The sequence below is a fragment of the Ursus arctos genome, unplaced genomic scaffold (genome assembly GCF_023065955.2).
Source record: "Ursus arctos isolate Adak ecotype North America unplaced genomic scaffold, UrsArc2.0 scaffold_5, whole genome shotgun sequence".
NCBI classification, from domain to species: domain Eukaryota; kingdom Metazoa; phylum Chordata; class Mammalia; order Carnivora; family Ursidae; genus Ursus; species Ursus arctos.
Genome location: NW_026623067.1, coordinates 86,967,967 through 86,982,655, shown reverse-complemented (window position 1 = coordinate 86,982,655; position 14,689 = coordinate 86,967,967). Strand labels below are relative to the sequence as shown.

At 35.1% G+C, this 14,689-nt stretch overlaps 1 protein-coding gene across 10 annotated transcripts in view; it reads right to left on the bottom strand.

Moving 5' to 3' along the window:
* The window catches only part of FER (FER tyrosine kinase), a 432,712-nt gene that overhangs the window by 313,544 nt on the left and 104,479 nt on the right, over positions 1 to 14,689 (bottom strand). For all 10 annotated transcript variants that reach the window (XM_026498484.4, XM_026498483.4, XM_026498481.4 and 7 more), the window contains one exon: positions 551 to 673. In XM_026498484.4, coding sequence (XP_026354269.1) covers positions 551 to 673 — 123 coding nt within the window. The remainder of the gene's footprint in view (positions 1 to 550; positions 674 to 14,689) is intronic.

Sequence of the window (14,689 nt, the reverse complement as noted above, 5' to 3'; positions counted from 1 at the left end):
ACAGAAGAAAACATAATTAGTGAAATCAGTGAAAACAACAGTATCCCCCACCCAAGTAAGAGGAAGCGGTAGGAAATCCACAGATCCAGAAATCAGCAAGAAAAATGATAGTAAGACAAAACAGCACAGCAAATCTTAGAGGAATTTTGTAAGTGAAGCAGATTGCTATTTTCCATAAGTGTGTTTGCTTCCTTCTAACACAGAGAAGCCAATTTCTAGATAACACTGATCTGCCACTTTCTGAACAAGGAATGCACAGTGAATGTGGTGGACACCGATAAGGGGAATAAAGACAACTTCTTTCTAACAGGATTTTTCAGAAAATAGTTTAAACTGTTAAAACACTGAGACATGATCAGCACACTATATTGACAAAACCCAGATCAATTTTTCAGAGTCCTAGAAAGTAACTCAATGACACCAAGTTTTCCACTTAAAACAAAATTTAAGCTTCTAGAAATTTTACAACCATGATAACATGTAACTGAAATATTCTGTAAAATTACATCAATTAAACTTTCTTTCTTCAAATTATTTTTGTTTTACTCACTCAGACTTCTTTTCATAGGTCTTAGAAGATTCCTCAATTCTCTTCTCTAGCTCCAAGACAGCTTCCTCCTTGTTTAAAAGCATCTGCTGTGTCTGCATAAGTTCTTCTGCTAAAGTTTTCAACCTAGAATGAACAGTTTCCTCGTTATCAATCAATAAGTTAGTTATACTCACTTTACGCACATACCCTGAGCATTCATACATCTAAGATGGTGATGTCCAAAATGGTAGCCACATGTAATCTAATTTAAAATAAAGTTTCAGTTCCTTAACCAAGGAACCATTAACCACATTTCAACTGCTAAACAGAGACATGTAGCTAGTGGCAACCTTACTGGACAGTACAGAAAAGAACATTTCAATAATCGCAGGTAGTACTTCAGGAAAGTCCGAGAGTCTTAGTCATTAAATAGAAAAAGAGAAACAGAAAATTAAAAAAAGAAGAAAGGATTAAAGCAAATAAATACCTGTACTGTCTCAGGAAGAGTGCATAGTGAAAAGACCATGGTTTTTGTTTTCTGACAAACACGGATTTACATTTTGGCTTTGCCACCTTTTATGAGATACTGGATAAGTTGCATAAGCTCATTAAATCTATTTTCTCACTTGTAATCTGAGTGCAGTAATACCTGCTTCGAAGCATTGTTTTGAAGATCATATAAACTAATGCATATATAATGACTGGTACTTAGTAGGTACTGAGTAAATGGTATCTAGTATTGTTTGCATGTGTCATCTCATTTAATTCTCATAACAACCAATGAGATAGATACTATTATCCATATTTTAAAGAAAAGAAAGTGAGGCTCAGCTGAATGGCAAATTTAAGAGGATAATAAGCTATTTCTTTTTATATAGTATAATAATGCTTTACAGGTATTTTCTATATAAATATTAACGATTAAATACACAAAGCTAATATGTACAGATAGACCAGATCATTTTTGGTTGCGTAAAATGCACTTGGTCCTGAATAGAAATATTCCTACCACAAAAACACACACAGCTATCATATCACATTAAAATTTTTATCTTCAGCCTTTTAAAGCAACATATGAAATCCAAAATATACAAAAGAAAATATTAAATAATCCAACTCTATGAAAGTTTAAATTTTTTGGAAGTTAAAGAGATGATAAAGAAAGTCAGAAGTAAGAGTCAAACTGCAAAGAAATATTTGCAGTGCAAATTACAAGCAAAAGCCTTCTTAGAATGGGGCACCTGTGTGGCACAGTCAGTTAAGCATCTGACACTTGGTTTTAGCTCAAGTAGTGATTTCAGGGTCGGTGAGGTCAAGCCCCACATGGGGCTCCCCGCTCAACACAGAGTCTGCTTAAGTTTCTCTCTCTCTGCCCCTCCCCACCCCGTTCTCTCTCTCTCTCAAGTAAATAAATCTTTAAAAAAAAAAAAAAAAAAAAGCCCTCTTAGAGAAAAAGATGACCTAATATGAAAATGGACAAAGAACAGAACTGGAAGTTCATCAAGGACAAATGCAAATGATCAATAGGCATATAAAAATATTTACAGCCTGACCCACAATTAAATATCTGCAGATTAAATAAATAGTAAACTTATTTTTCATCTACTAAAATTGACAAGTATGAAAAAGAGGGATAATGTCCAGTATTCTCAATATTGTAAAAAATAATAACGGAAACATACACTGTTGCTGTGACAAAATTTGCACTTTTTTAGAGATCAACTTGGAATTGCTTTTCAAATTTCAAATTAGAATATTATCTATCTAAAAATCTTACCAAAATACTTTACAATGTGCACAAAATTTGCCCATATGAAGGTTTGTTGCAACAGTGTTTATAAAACAAAAAAACTAGAAAACATTTAAATATCCATCAACAGGGGAATGGCTGAATAAATTTTAATCCATTTAAGACACAAAGTAGCACATAGTCACTAAAAAGAATGAGGTATACGAATGTAAGTTTCTTCAAAGAAATATTTTTAAATTAAAAGGCATGATGAAGAATACATATATCATGGTTCCATTTATATTAAAATACATATATGTGTATGTGCTATGGACTGTTTCTCCTCAAAATTCCTATGTGGAAGCCCTAACCCCCTAGTGTGTGGTGTTTGGAGTTGGAACCTTGGGGAGGTAATCAGGGTTAGATGAGTTCTTCAGGGTGGAGCCCTAATGATGGGATTAGTGTTTTATAAGAAGAGACAGCAGAGAGTTTGTTCAAAATACTATAATCCAGATTATTTCATTTTTATTTAGAGTTAAATAACATAATAAATCTTAATAGGTTTCTGAAGATAATACTATATTACAGCAAAACATAATCTATGTTGCCTATCTAATAATGATCCGGAATCGTAAGGAAAAGGTGAAATTAACTTTCTTTAGATATACATATATTTTAAGAAATTTACATCAAATCTAGGGGTCCCGGGGTGGATCTGTTGGTTAAGTGTCTGACTTCAGCTCAGGTCATGATCTCAGGAGACTGAGATCAAGTCCTGTGTCAGGCTCCTCACTTAGCGGGGAGTCTGCTTTTCTCTCCCTCTTCCCCTGCCCCTCCCCAACTCTCTCTCTCTCTCTCTCAAATAAAATCTAAAAAGAAAAGAAAAGAAATTTACATCAAATCTAGTAAAATAATATTTTTTCATTTGATGGTGATATGAACTTTGGCTATCTGGAAAATTCACTTTTGTAGAATAGTTCATATCCCAACTACTAGATTAAAAAAAAATTATTGTATTAAAATTAGAGAACACAGGAAACAAACTGAGTTGCTGAAGGGAAAGGGGCTGGGAGGACGGGGTGGCTGGGTGATGGACACTGGGGAGGGTATGTGCTGTGGTGAGCACTGTGTATTGTTTTAGACTGATGAACCACAGACCTGTACCCCTGAAACAAATAAGACATTATATGTTGATAAATAAATTAAATTAAATTAAATTAAAGAACATTCTCAAGAAAGCTATATTTCAACTTCTAGTTTCAAGTTATTTATTAAACAGTTATAAATAAGTAGGTAAATAGCACTCACACGTAATGCTTTGCTGTTATATGATCTCATGAAAGTCCAGATCACAGGACACTACCTCAGAAGGTGTGCCAACCACCTTCTGTTACCCCAGTCTGTAGGTAACAGAGTAAAGACCAGTTTCTCCATATTGCCTTGGCCATGTTACATAAAAGCTGAATTTGATAGAAAGCTCTTTCCCTCTCTTTACTACTTTTCACTCCTCTGTTCTTTTACTTCTCTCTCGTATATCTTTCTCTCATTCTCTTCTCTCCTGCTTAATCCTCCATTCATCTCTTTTCAATTTTTCATTCATTCACTTAAACAAGTGTTTACTAAGCACATACCTTGTGTCAGGCACTCTGCTCGACACTAGGAATATAAAAATAAGTCTGGCCTCAGGAAATTTATATTCTAGTAGAAGAAACATCAACTTTTTTTCCTCCAACCCTCTCTTTTCTTCTTTAGTCTCTTTGACTATTACTATTTCCTTTCCGTAGTTTCTTTAGTTCTCACTGTACTGTATCGTCCACTCCATCTTGAAATTAATACATAGTCCTACTAAACTGTAAGATGCAGCACCATGGCTTGCTCTCCACAGTAGATCCCCTACACTTATTAGCACAGTGTCTTACACATAGTATGTGCTCAACGCAGTCCTCCACGTCCTGTTTTTAACGTGGAGAAACACGCACACATTAAGCTTTTTTTGACAATTCCCTAGCAACTCTCAGGACTCTCCTGATCTTACCATTCTGAATTATCTACAAAGTGAAACCAAAGAGCTACCTCAGTGTGGGAACAACCTAATTTATGACTTTCACCCACCAACTAATTCTGGAGCTGAACAGATATATAAACCACTACTGCAATGGTTCAGTGAAGGAAGCTTCAGTTCCATACATAATAGTCACTAGTACAGGGCTAACTCCTTTCACGTAAAAGTTGTATCATCAAGCTAAACACACTACCTCACCATCTCCGAACAACAGAAGTATTTGTGTTTACAACTCCACATCTCTGCTGCATTTTGGAAAGCACCTTACTCTGTTATAACAGACAACAGCTCTAGAACCAGACACCCTCAGGTTTAATATTTACTTAGGTTTTCTAAACTTACATTTCCTCTGCTATTAAAATGGAAGTCAATTTAACACCTACCTTAAAGAGTTCCTATGACTATGATGCATATTTTTAAGTTCCTATTACGGATTTTGAAGCATAGCATGTTCTCTATAAATGTAACTTTATACTATCAACCAATTTTATTAGTTTCATAAAAAAAATTTTTCTAAGAAGTAACTTTAAATTTTGCCTTCTACCTTCTAAGAATATTTTATTCATGTTGGGTGCAAAGAATAATGTTGCTCCCAAGGTAGAGGCAGAATTGAATATATTTTAAATAAAACTCAAGAACAGATTATTTTTATTATTTATACATTATTCCCAATTAAGGGCAAGAAAAATAAAGGAATACTGCAAGCATACTACATGAAAAATAGAGAAGCCACTCATAATTAAAAGTTTTTCCCTTCAAAACAATGTTATTTCCAACAAGTTTAACTTTTCAGAAATGTGAAAACTTTCGGTTCCATGAGAAATTGAGCTTATATTTCTTTGTTATCCTTGGTACAAGTAAAAGAGTAAGTATGTCTACGGCACACGCACACACATGCACATACACGTTCATGTGATTTGACTTAACAGTAGTAATATCACCACAAATCTAAAAAGAAGCAAAACTTGAGAAATTCTATTATTGATTCCTTCATATTTTATCATTTGGACAAATTCAAGGAAAGACACTTGTGGTAAACATCAGAGTCACCTTAGCTAGTTATAATGCTGCCCTCTCTTGTTATTTTCACTCTGGAAAGGAAGAATGAGGTGAAAGCCAGAGTCCCCATTCACTGCTACAATGAGCAAGTTTAAACTACCTTAGACTCCATTTTTTGCTGGCACTTCTAGCAAAGTATATTAAAATCTAAATCTGCTAATATTTTCTACTTCCTTTAGTAATCATTTAGCCTCCTGAAAAAAAATCACCTAAGCTTTCAATGAGAAATTAAATTCGAGGTTTTTTATATGCTAAATTGAGTACACAGAAGTTCAACTGTGAGAAGAAAGGGGTGATCCTTATGATTTCTTTTCAAATTCCTGATTTGTGCATAACAACTTTAACTCAGAAAGAGAGAAACCTACCACAGCTTACTAGATTCCCTAAAGGCCTAGGAGAGCTAACAATACTTTTGTTCCCTGGCAGGTCTGTTCTGCTAGCTAGAATTCACCACCTATTACACTTAGCAATGAAGGCCAGAGGGCCCAAGGAAGAAAGAAAGGACATTAAAAGTAAGGAAAAGAGGAGATGAGAGGGAACAGAAAAATAATATTAGTTGTCCCTACTTTTTCTAGCTCTTGATCATGTCAAGAAATTGGTAAGTCTTCTTGAGGCTTTAATTTTTTGACTGCCTTAGCACAAACAAAGCATAACTGACCTTTATGCAAAGTCTTCTTAAATTAAAATAAGCAAAATAACAAAAACCCCAAAAAACTAAGTAAATCTTTGAAGTCAAAACTTCTTAATATTTCTAAATCTCTAAAGATTCCTGGTTGTAAATTCAAAGTGGAAAAGACGAAGGATTTAGAAGAATGGAATTATATGGGGAAAGTATTTTCTTTACCACCATCCCACTTAAAAAAAAAAACAAAAAACCAAAAAACCTGGGGTGGGATAGAGCCAGTGAAGCGGAAAACATTCTTGTTTATGTATAGAGGACACAATACATGTTAGGATAGTTTGCAAATTTCAAAGCATTATTCACCATTGTTTGTACACAAATATAAAAGTAACAGTTCAAACGGCTTATTCTTTACATTTTTAAATTAAACATGTTACACTTAAATAATCTGATGCAAAAGTTAAATGTCATGAGACTGCCTTAAAAAAAATCATAAAAGTGACATAAATACTTAACATTTACTGAATGCCAACCAGTTTCAAACACGTTACAAATAAGCGCTTAAATCCATAACATTCTTATAACAATATTATCTCCATTTACATACGAGAAACTGAGGCACGGAGATTAACTGAGGCCCCCTGTCCAAGGTCACAGAGCTGGTAAGTGGAAAAACATGTTAGAACCCAGGCAGCTTAGATCCTGAGTCCATGAACTTAACAACTAATATCCTGTTTTAGTATTTTCACCTCATAAAATTTATCTAAGACAAACGCTTCAACAAGTACACAAAGATATAAACACAAAGATATTTATTGAAACACTGCTTGTAATTGGAATACCCAAAAGTGAACTCACTGTGATGCTAATGACACTTAACCTTCAGGCACCACACTTGCAAGATCTCTTCCCGCACTCTGTAATTACTTTCATATTGGTAAGTCACTATAGTTTTTCTTAAAGATGCCACACACACACATACACACACATACACCAATTTTATAAGCTTCAGCCTCTACAAAACCTGTGTCCACCCCTACCAATAGGAAAAAAACAGATATAAATGCTCATCTATAAATAACTGCACTAAAAAAAATTTATTACATGTAAGCGTTAAAACTATTTCATATATATTAAGAAAAGAGGATAATGCAAAAAAGTATGCATAGAATAAGCCCATTTAAGCCAAGAAAACAATTCATATACATGGATATGCTTGTATATACATTCTGGAAAGACACATGAACTTTTTTCACCAGTTAACACTGGAAGGTACAAATTGGGTCCATAAAAAGAAGAGCTTTGATTTTCACTGTACACCCTTTTGTAAGAGTTTATGAATTTTATCATCTGCAAGCATTAGCTATATAATTTTTAAAGACTTAATGTTATTTAAGGATACAAAAGCCAAAAACTATTGTAGACAGTAACAAGTTTTCAGTACTTATACAATAACTTTTCTATCCTCAAACCACTGGCCATCATTATCTAACTCTTATAGCACTCTTATAGAGACCTAACTTCCTAAAAAATTATACATTATAAACTTACAATACTGTCACCTTTATTGTGACATTTGGGTTAATTAAAAAAAATAAACAAATAGAAAAGGGTTACAGTTGCCTGAAGTAATTTTTCTGACATCTCTTTTACTCTATGACTGCAACATAAATTGAAGAAACAAAACATTTCTTATGATCTCTTTCTTAAAATATAATTGCAGCAGCATAGCAATTTATGGATGACCTTCTATACCATGACACAAGTCTTTATTAGCTTTCCTCAAGATTAAACTGAAGATAGCTCCTAATCAACCAAACAAAAGTTATGAGTTTCTATAAAATATATTTATCTGCTAACACAAAACCTAATCCACCCCAACCAACAAATCCACCTGCCTTCTTCTGTGTGATTTGTGTCCCTTAATCAAAACATCGTTTTAACATGCCACCTGCCTTCTAATATCTTATATATTTCTAAATCTTTCCCAGTCACTCATTCAAAAAGTATCCCCCTAACTGTAGGGAAATGTTAATCCCATAACTGCAGTACATGTTCAACCAAAGACCAAACTTGAACTAAGACTATAAATGAGAACAGCAAAAAACAAATTTGAGGTAAACACCCAGTACTGCAATGGCTGGATCATAGGGTAGCTCAAGTTTTAACTTTTTAAGGGACCTCCACACTGTTTTCCAGAGTGGCTGTACCAACTTGCATTCCCACCAACAATGTAGGAGGGATCCCCTTTCTCCACATCCTCTCCAACAATTGTTGTTTCTTGCCTTGTCTATTTTTGCCATTCTAACTGGCGTAAGGTGGTATCTCAGTGTGGTTTTGATTTGAATTTCCCTGATGGCTAATGATTTTGAACATTTTTTCATGTGTCTGTTAGCCATTTGTATGTCTTCATTGGGAAAGTGTCTGTTCATATCTTCTGCCCATTTTTGGATTTGTTTATTTGTTTCTCATGTATTGAGTTTGAGAAGTTCTTTGTAGATCTTGGATACCAGTCTTTTATCTGTAGTGTCATTTGCAAATATCTTCTCCCATTCCGTGGGCTGCCTCTTAGTTTTTTTGACTGTTTCCTTGGCTGTGCAGAAGCTTTTTATCTTGATGAAGTCCCATAAGTTCATTTTATCTTTTGTTTCTCTTGCCTTTGGAGATGTGTCATGAAAAAGGTTGCTTTGGCCGGTGTCGTAGATGTTGCTGCCTATGTTCTCCTCTAGAATTTTGATGGATTCCTGTCTCACATAGAGGTCTTTCACCCATTTGGAGTTTATTTTTGTGTATGGTGTGAGAGAGTGGTCAAGTTTCATTCTTTTGCATGTAGCTGTCCAATTTTCCCAGCACCATTTATGGAAGAGATTGTCTTTTTTCCACCAGATGTTTTTTCCTGCTTTATCAAAGATTAGTTGCCCAAAGAGCCGAGGGTCCATTTCTGGGTTCTCTATTCTGTTCCATTGGTCTGTGTGTCTGTTTTTGTGCCAGTACCATGCTGTCTTTGTGATCCCAGCTTTGTAGTACAGCTCGAAATCCGGCATTGTGATGCCCCCAGCTTTGTTTTTCCTTTTCAACAGTTCCTTGGCGATTCGGGGCCTTTTCTGGTTCCATACAAATTTAAGGACTATTTGTTCCAGTTCTTTAAAAATGTCCTCGGTTGCACTACTGGGTGTTTACCACAAAGATACAGACGTAGTGAAGAGAAGGGCCATATGCACCCCAATGTTCATAGCAGCATTGTCCACAATAGCTAAATCGTGGAAGGAACCGAGATGCCCTTCAACAGATGACTGGATTAAGAAGGTGTGGTCCATATATACAATGGAATATTACTCAGCTATCAGAAAGAACGAGTTCTCAACATTTGCTGCAACATGGACGGCACTGGAGGAGATTATGCTAAGTGAAATAAGTCAAGCAGAGAAAGACAATTATCATATGATTTCTCTCATCTATGGAACATAAGAACTAGGAAGATCGGTAGGGGAAGAAAGGGATAAAGAAAGGGGGGGTAATCAGAAGGGGGAATGAAACATGAGAGACTATGGACTCTGGGAAACAAACTGAGGGCCTCAGGGGAGGGAGGTGGGGGAATGGGATAGACCGGTGATGGGTAGTAAGGAGGGCACGTATTGCATGGTGCACTGGGTGTTATACGCAACTAATGAATCATTGAACTTTACATCGGAAACCGGGGATGTACTGTATGGTGACTAACATAATATAATAAAAAAACATTAAAAAAAATAAATTTGATAAAATGACAGTCCTGCTTAAAATGTGAGAGTACCGCATTACCTATCATTCTATTGACTAAGAAGGTTGATTCAGACAGTCTAATGGGTTAAATTGTGTCATTCCCTACAACAGGAATCAGCAAACATTTTCTGTGAATGTCTGGAAAAATAAATGTTTTAGGCTTTGCCACCAAGAGGCAAAATCAAGGATGTTATGCAGGTATTAACATAACAAAAGAGAAAACAAATACAAATATCTAATTGAAAAATTCAAATATAATAATAATTGGGTACAATTCATTGTAACACTGGTTTATTAAAGAGAAGGACAGAAATCTTTTGAAGGTAATAATTTTTCCCTTCATTGGGGTTCAAAGTTAGTGCTCATCATCAAAATAACTGTAAATGTTCACTGGTTAAAGGAGATATACAATGAGATTTCATGTATTTCATCTTTGAAAGGATCTTTTCACATAGATGGATATTGCCTAATATTAATAACAATCATAAGCATATGACTTTAATTGAGTATATTTACTGCTTAGAAGGCATTTGTAAATTATATTGCATGCTTTTTAGCATGTCATTACACTGCAGACTCATCACTCCTAATTGAACGTTAGGTGGGAACTCCTCAATTGCACAGTTGAATGGATTTCTGAAATGCCGAAATACTTGCACAGAAGTCCAAAACTCACTGCTAGAAACATAGTTTGAGCTTAGAAAATACATCAGCTACAAATTTGGTGGGAATGGTAATCTTGCTTCACGTTTTAATGTTTGATGGCCTGTCATTACCTGGGATTCAAGTAACATTAGTTGTCATCTAAATGACTTTACTACAGTATAAATTCTGCATATAAGCACTGTATTATCTTGTAATTTTAGGTTGAATTCATTAGGAAAATACTCAAGTCTTTAGCACAAGCTAATTTTTCCGAAGCTTTTGGAACTCAGTGTTGAATAATAGTGGTTGAGGGAAATTCTGATTATTTAGAAAAATTTCAGTCTTGGCTCTAATCTCAAAAAAAAAAAATCACAATAAAACTTTACTACTTCTAACTCATCAAAATCCTATGTGATAGGGCAAGTGGGGATATTCAATTTCAGTTTTTGACAAAAATTCATGGAACTGATGATGGTCAAGTCCTTGAGAGCAAAGGAAGGTCATTATTGACATTATTAGCTTAAGAACACATGATTAGATTCAAATATTTTTCCATGAAGTGCCTGCTTATGAAAAATACAATGAATAATCACACTAGGTAAACACCTAACGTTTTCACAAGCTTTGTAAATTTGTTCAACTAAGCCTCTTTCTGATTCACACATTTTTAAGACCATCAGTTGCAACACGTCTTAAGAGATACCACTTCAGCTTGTATTGAATTATTGTTTTCTCAACATCTTTGAAAATATTTGTGTCTGTAGTTGAGCCACAAAGTCTATTCCTAGAGAGTAATTCTTCAGTCACTTCAGACTTGGCATTGACTCCTCAAACAAACAACAACTGAGCAGTTTTGATCACACCTGCTGACATACCAAGAGACAGGGAAAGCCCCTTGAAATCGTTTATTTGTTAAATTAACTAATGATGTAGCGCCCAATCTTCTTGACTCCTCAAGCCAATGTTCTCACTGAAAGACTAATAGACATAAACAAGTTTATTTTCTCTAGACATATTTCCTATTTCCTTAGTTACCGCAGTGAAACACTAATTAATTCGCCACTGGTAAATGGCTTTCTCTGTTCAGATAACAAATGAGCCACCCAGAAACTTATTTTCGTTGCATCCTCATTTTCAAATTTTTCTTTTTTTTTTAATATTTTTTTATTATGTTAGTCACCATACAGTACATCCCTGGTTTCTGATGTAAAGTTCGATGATTCATTAGTTGCGTATAACACCCAGTGCACCATGCAATACGTGCCCTCCTTACTACCCATCACCAGCCTATCCCATTCTCCCACCCCCCTCCCCTCTGAAGCCCTCAGTTTGTTTCTCAGAGTCCATAGTCTCTCATGCTTCGAATTTTTCTGAAGAAAGTCTGCTATGATGAGGTATTCCATTTTAAATTTGTAACTTTTCTGACTAGTGCTCTCCTGCAAGTTGGTAATACAGAAATGAGTATTTAGACCAGTAATGTCAACATATACTGTATCATTTTAGCACAGCCATAGTGTCATTGCATAATAAACACAATACTTTGCCATCTAATTCAATAACAAAATAATCCATACTTCACTGTGTCTTATCTTGATAAGCACCAAGTAATATATAGAATTGTTGAATCACTCTATTGTACACGTGAAACGAATAGAACACTTACATGTTAATTACACTGGAATTAAAATTCTAAAACTTTTTAAAAAATTTTAAAAGTGTAAAATTCAAAATCTTTCTCTTTTTTTGTTTTGACATGATAGGCATGGGCTGATAACAAAAAGCCACTCAAATGCTGTAATACAGCAATATGTGCAGCACTCAAAATGCTACTGAGTTCGAACAGTGTCACTGTGATCTGCAGTGCACCAAGCAGCAGTGTGAAGGGAAGGGAATGCCATATACGGTCTCTGTCACAAATGCTCCACTCTGTCATTGCAGCAAGAAATCACCCACGGACAATAGGTAAATGAATGCGCATGGCTGTGTTCTAATAAACCTTTATTTATGCACCCTGACGTTTAAACTTCACATAATCATTATGTGTCACAAAGTATGTTTCCGTTGATTGTTTTAAACATTTAAAAATGTAAACAGTATTCTCAGCTCACAGACTGCACAAAAATAAGTAGGAAGCTGGATATGGCCCACAGCCCGTAGTTTGCTAATTCATATCCCATAAAATCCAAAAGAATTACTTTTCCACATAGATAATTACCATTCTTCAATTAAGAGATCTTTTTTAGGGGCACTGGGTGGCTCAGTTGGTTAAGTGTCTGCCTTCACCTCAGGTCATGATCCCAGGGTCCTGGGATCAAGTCCCCTACCCCTTTATAAGGCTCCCTGCTCAGTGGGAAGCCTGCTTCTCCCTCTCCTCTCCTCTCCTCTCTTCCCTGCTTGTGCTCTCTGTTGTTATCTCTGTCTCTCTCTCTCTCAAATAAATAAATAAAATCTTAAAAAAAAAGAGAGAGAGAGAGATCTTATTTATATCCCATTATAAAAGCTAAACACATTCTGACTTTAAATTTTGAAAAAATGTACTAGGAGACATAAGGCTTGAGGTTGGGCTTTAGCTTATGAACACAAGACTATTTAACACAATCTTTAAGAATTCAAATATATGTCCTACTGATAGTACCTTATAATAAAAAGACATCATTTCAAACTAGAATATTGAGTCAAAAAAGACCTAAGTAGTACCATAACCCTTCATCATTTTACTAAAACTAACCAAAATTCCTCTTTGGGCAGACATGTTAATGTTCACCTTGTTTTGAAATAACTTGCTATCTTTAATTTGCCTTAGTTCAGCTACTGAAGTGCTTGTTCATAACTCCATTTACCCTGCTTTAAGTTTGCCACAGATCACAAATGGATGCCTCATCTCTCCCAAATGCCGAAACCAATGTAATAAACACATATATTCTAATGTTCAAAATTTTATAGACCTGTCTTCTTCAAGTTATTCTGATGAGCTAAAATTACTGAGTCCCAAATTATTCAATTAAATAGTTATTAGATGAGAGGAAATATCTACATATATAATCTTAATAAATGGATGATTAAAATCAATATAGTATCTTTTCTAGCTTTGGCAAAGAAGAATGACTCAAAACAGAGGCAGATGCGGGAAGGGTGATGAAGGAACAGAAGAGAGGCTGTAGGTCCCAGAGACAAGGGAAACCACCTCAGACTGCAGCTTTCAGTACAACTTCAAGTTAAATGCATGTGTGATAGGAAGTGTACAATCTCGGGCGTCCAGTGCTGGAAACCATCAGAGGCTGAGGGAGCAGCCTCTACTAACTACATCATGATCTACCACGCAAACGAACTTCCTGTAAGTAGGAAATAAGCGATCCTACAAATACTTGAGTTTAAGTCTTCTACATATCACACCTTTATAAATGCAGCTGATACAAATAATGAGAATATGACAAAATGCTTCATGGCACACATTCATGGGTAAATGCAGTAATTTTGTCATTTACTATTATAACAACATGAGATTTCCATCAAGCCTTCTTTTGGATATAAATACTAGTTGTGTAATAATGTCAGAATCTCTTACGTTTAGTTGAGAAACCTCTACATGATACTATAAGTAGTAACCAGGAATAGAAATTATCAAATATATAAGTTTCTGCTAATAAAAATGACAATTCTTACGTTACATTTAGGAATCTAAAAAAAAAAAGCCCCCATCCCAAATTAAAAGGTGTCTGTTTATGAACAGCAAAGTGAAAGATAAAACCTTAGGGAAAGGGCACCTACTTCCCCATCAAATACCTTACAATTTAACACTGACCCAGAAGTATGGCAGAGGAGAAGAAAAAAAGAGTCAAAAAGGAATCCAGTCAGACTATTGTAAAAATGCTACTTTTTCTCCAATAACACTATACAACTTAGAAAAGTTTAACAAAAAGACATTCTTTTAAAATGAAAGATACCTATTCAAGTGGAGTAGCAATCCTTAGCTATTTTGGGTCCTGAAGCCCTCTGAAAATCTACAGGAACCTGCCCCCGGAGAGTAATACACACATTTCTACACACAATTTTACTGGATTTATGGTACAAATTTTCAATCCTGTCTACACAATAAAGTCACCTGGAAAGTTCACAAAAAATCCCAATGCCTAGACCTTGCCCTCACAAAATGTGATTTAATTGGTTTGGGTTAGGTCCTAGACATCAGCATTTTTTTAAAGCTCCTTCACTGATCCTAACATAAAGCCAGAGATGATGACATCCACTCTTGAAAAACTCCCTGAAATCTCTCCATAAAAC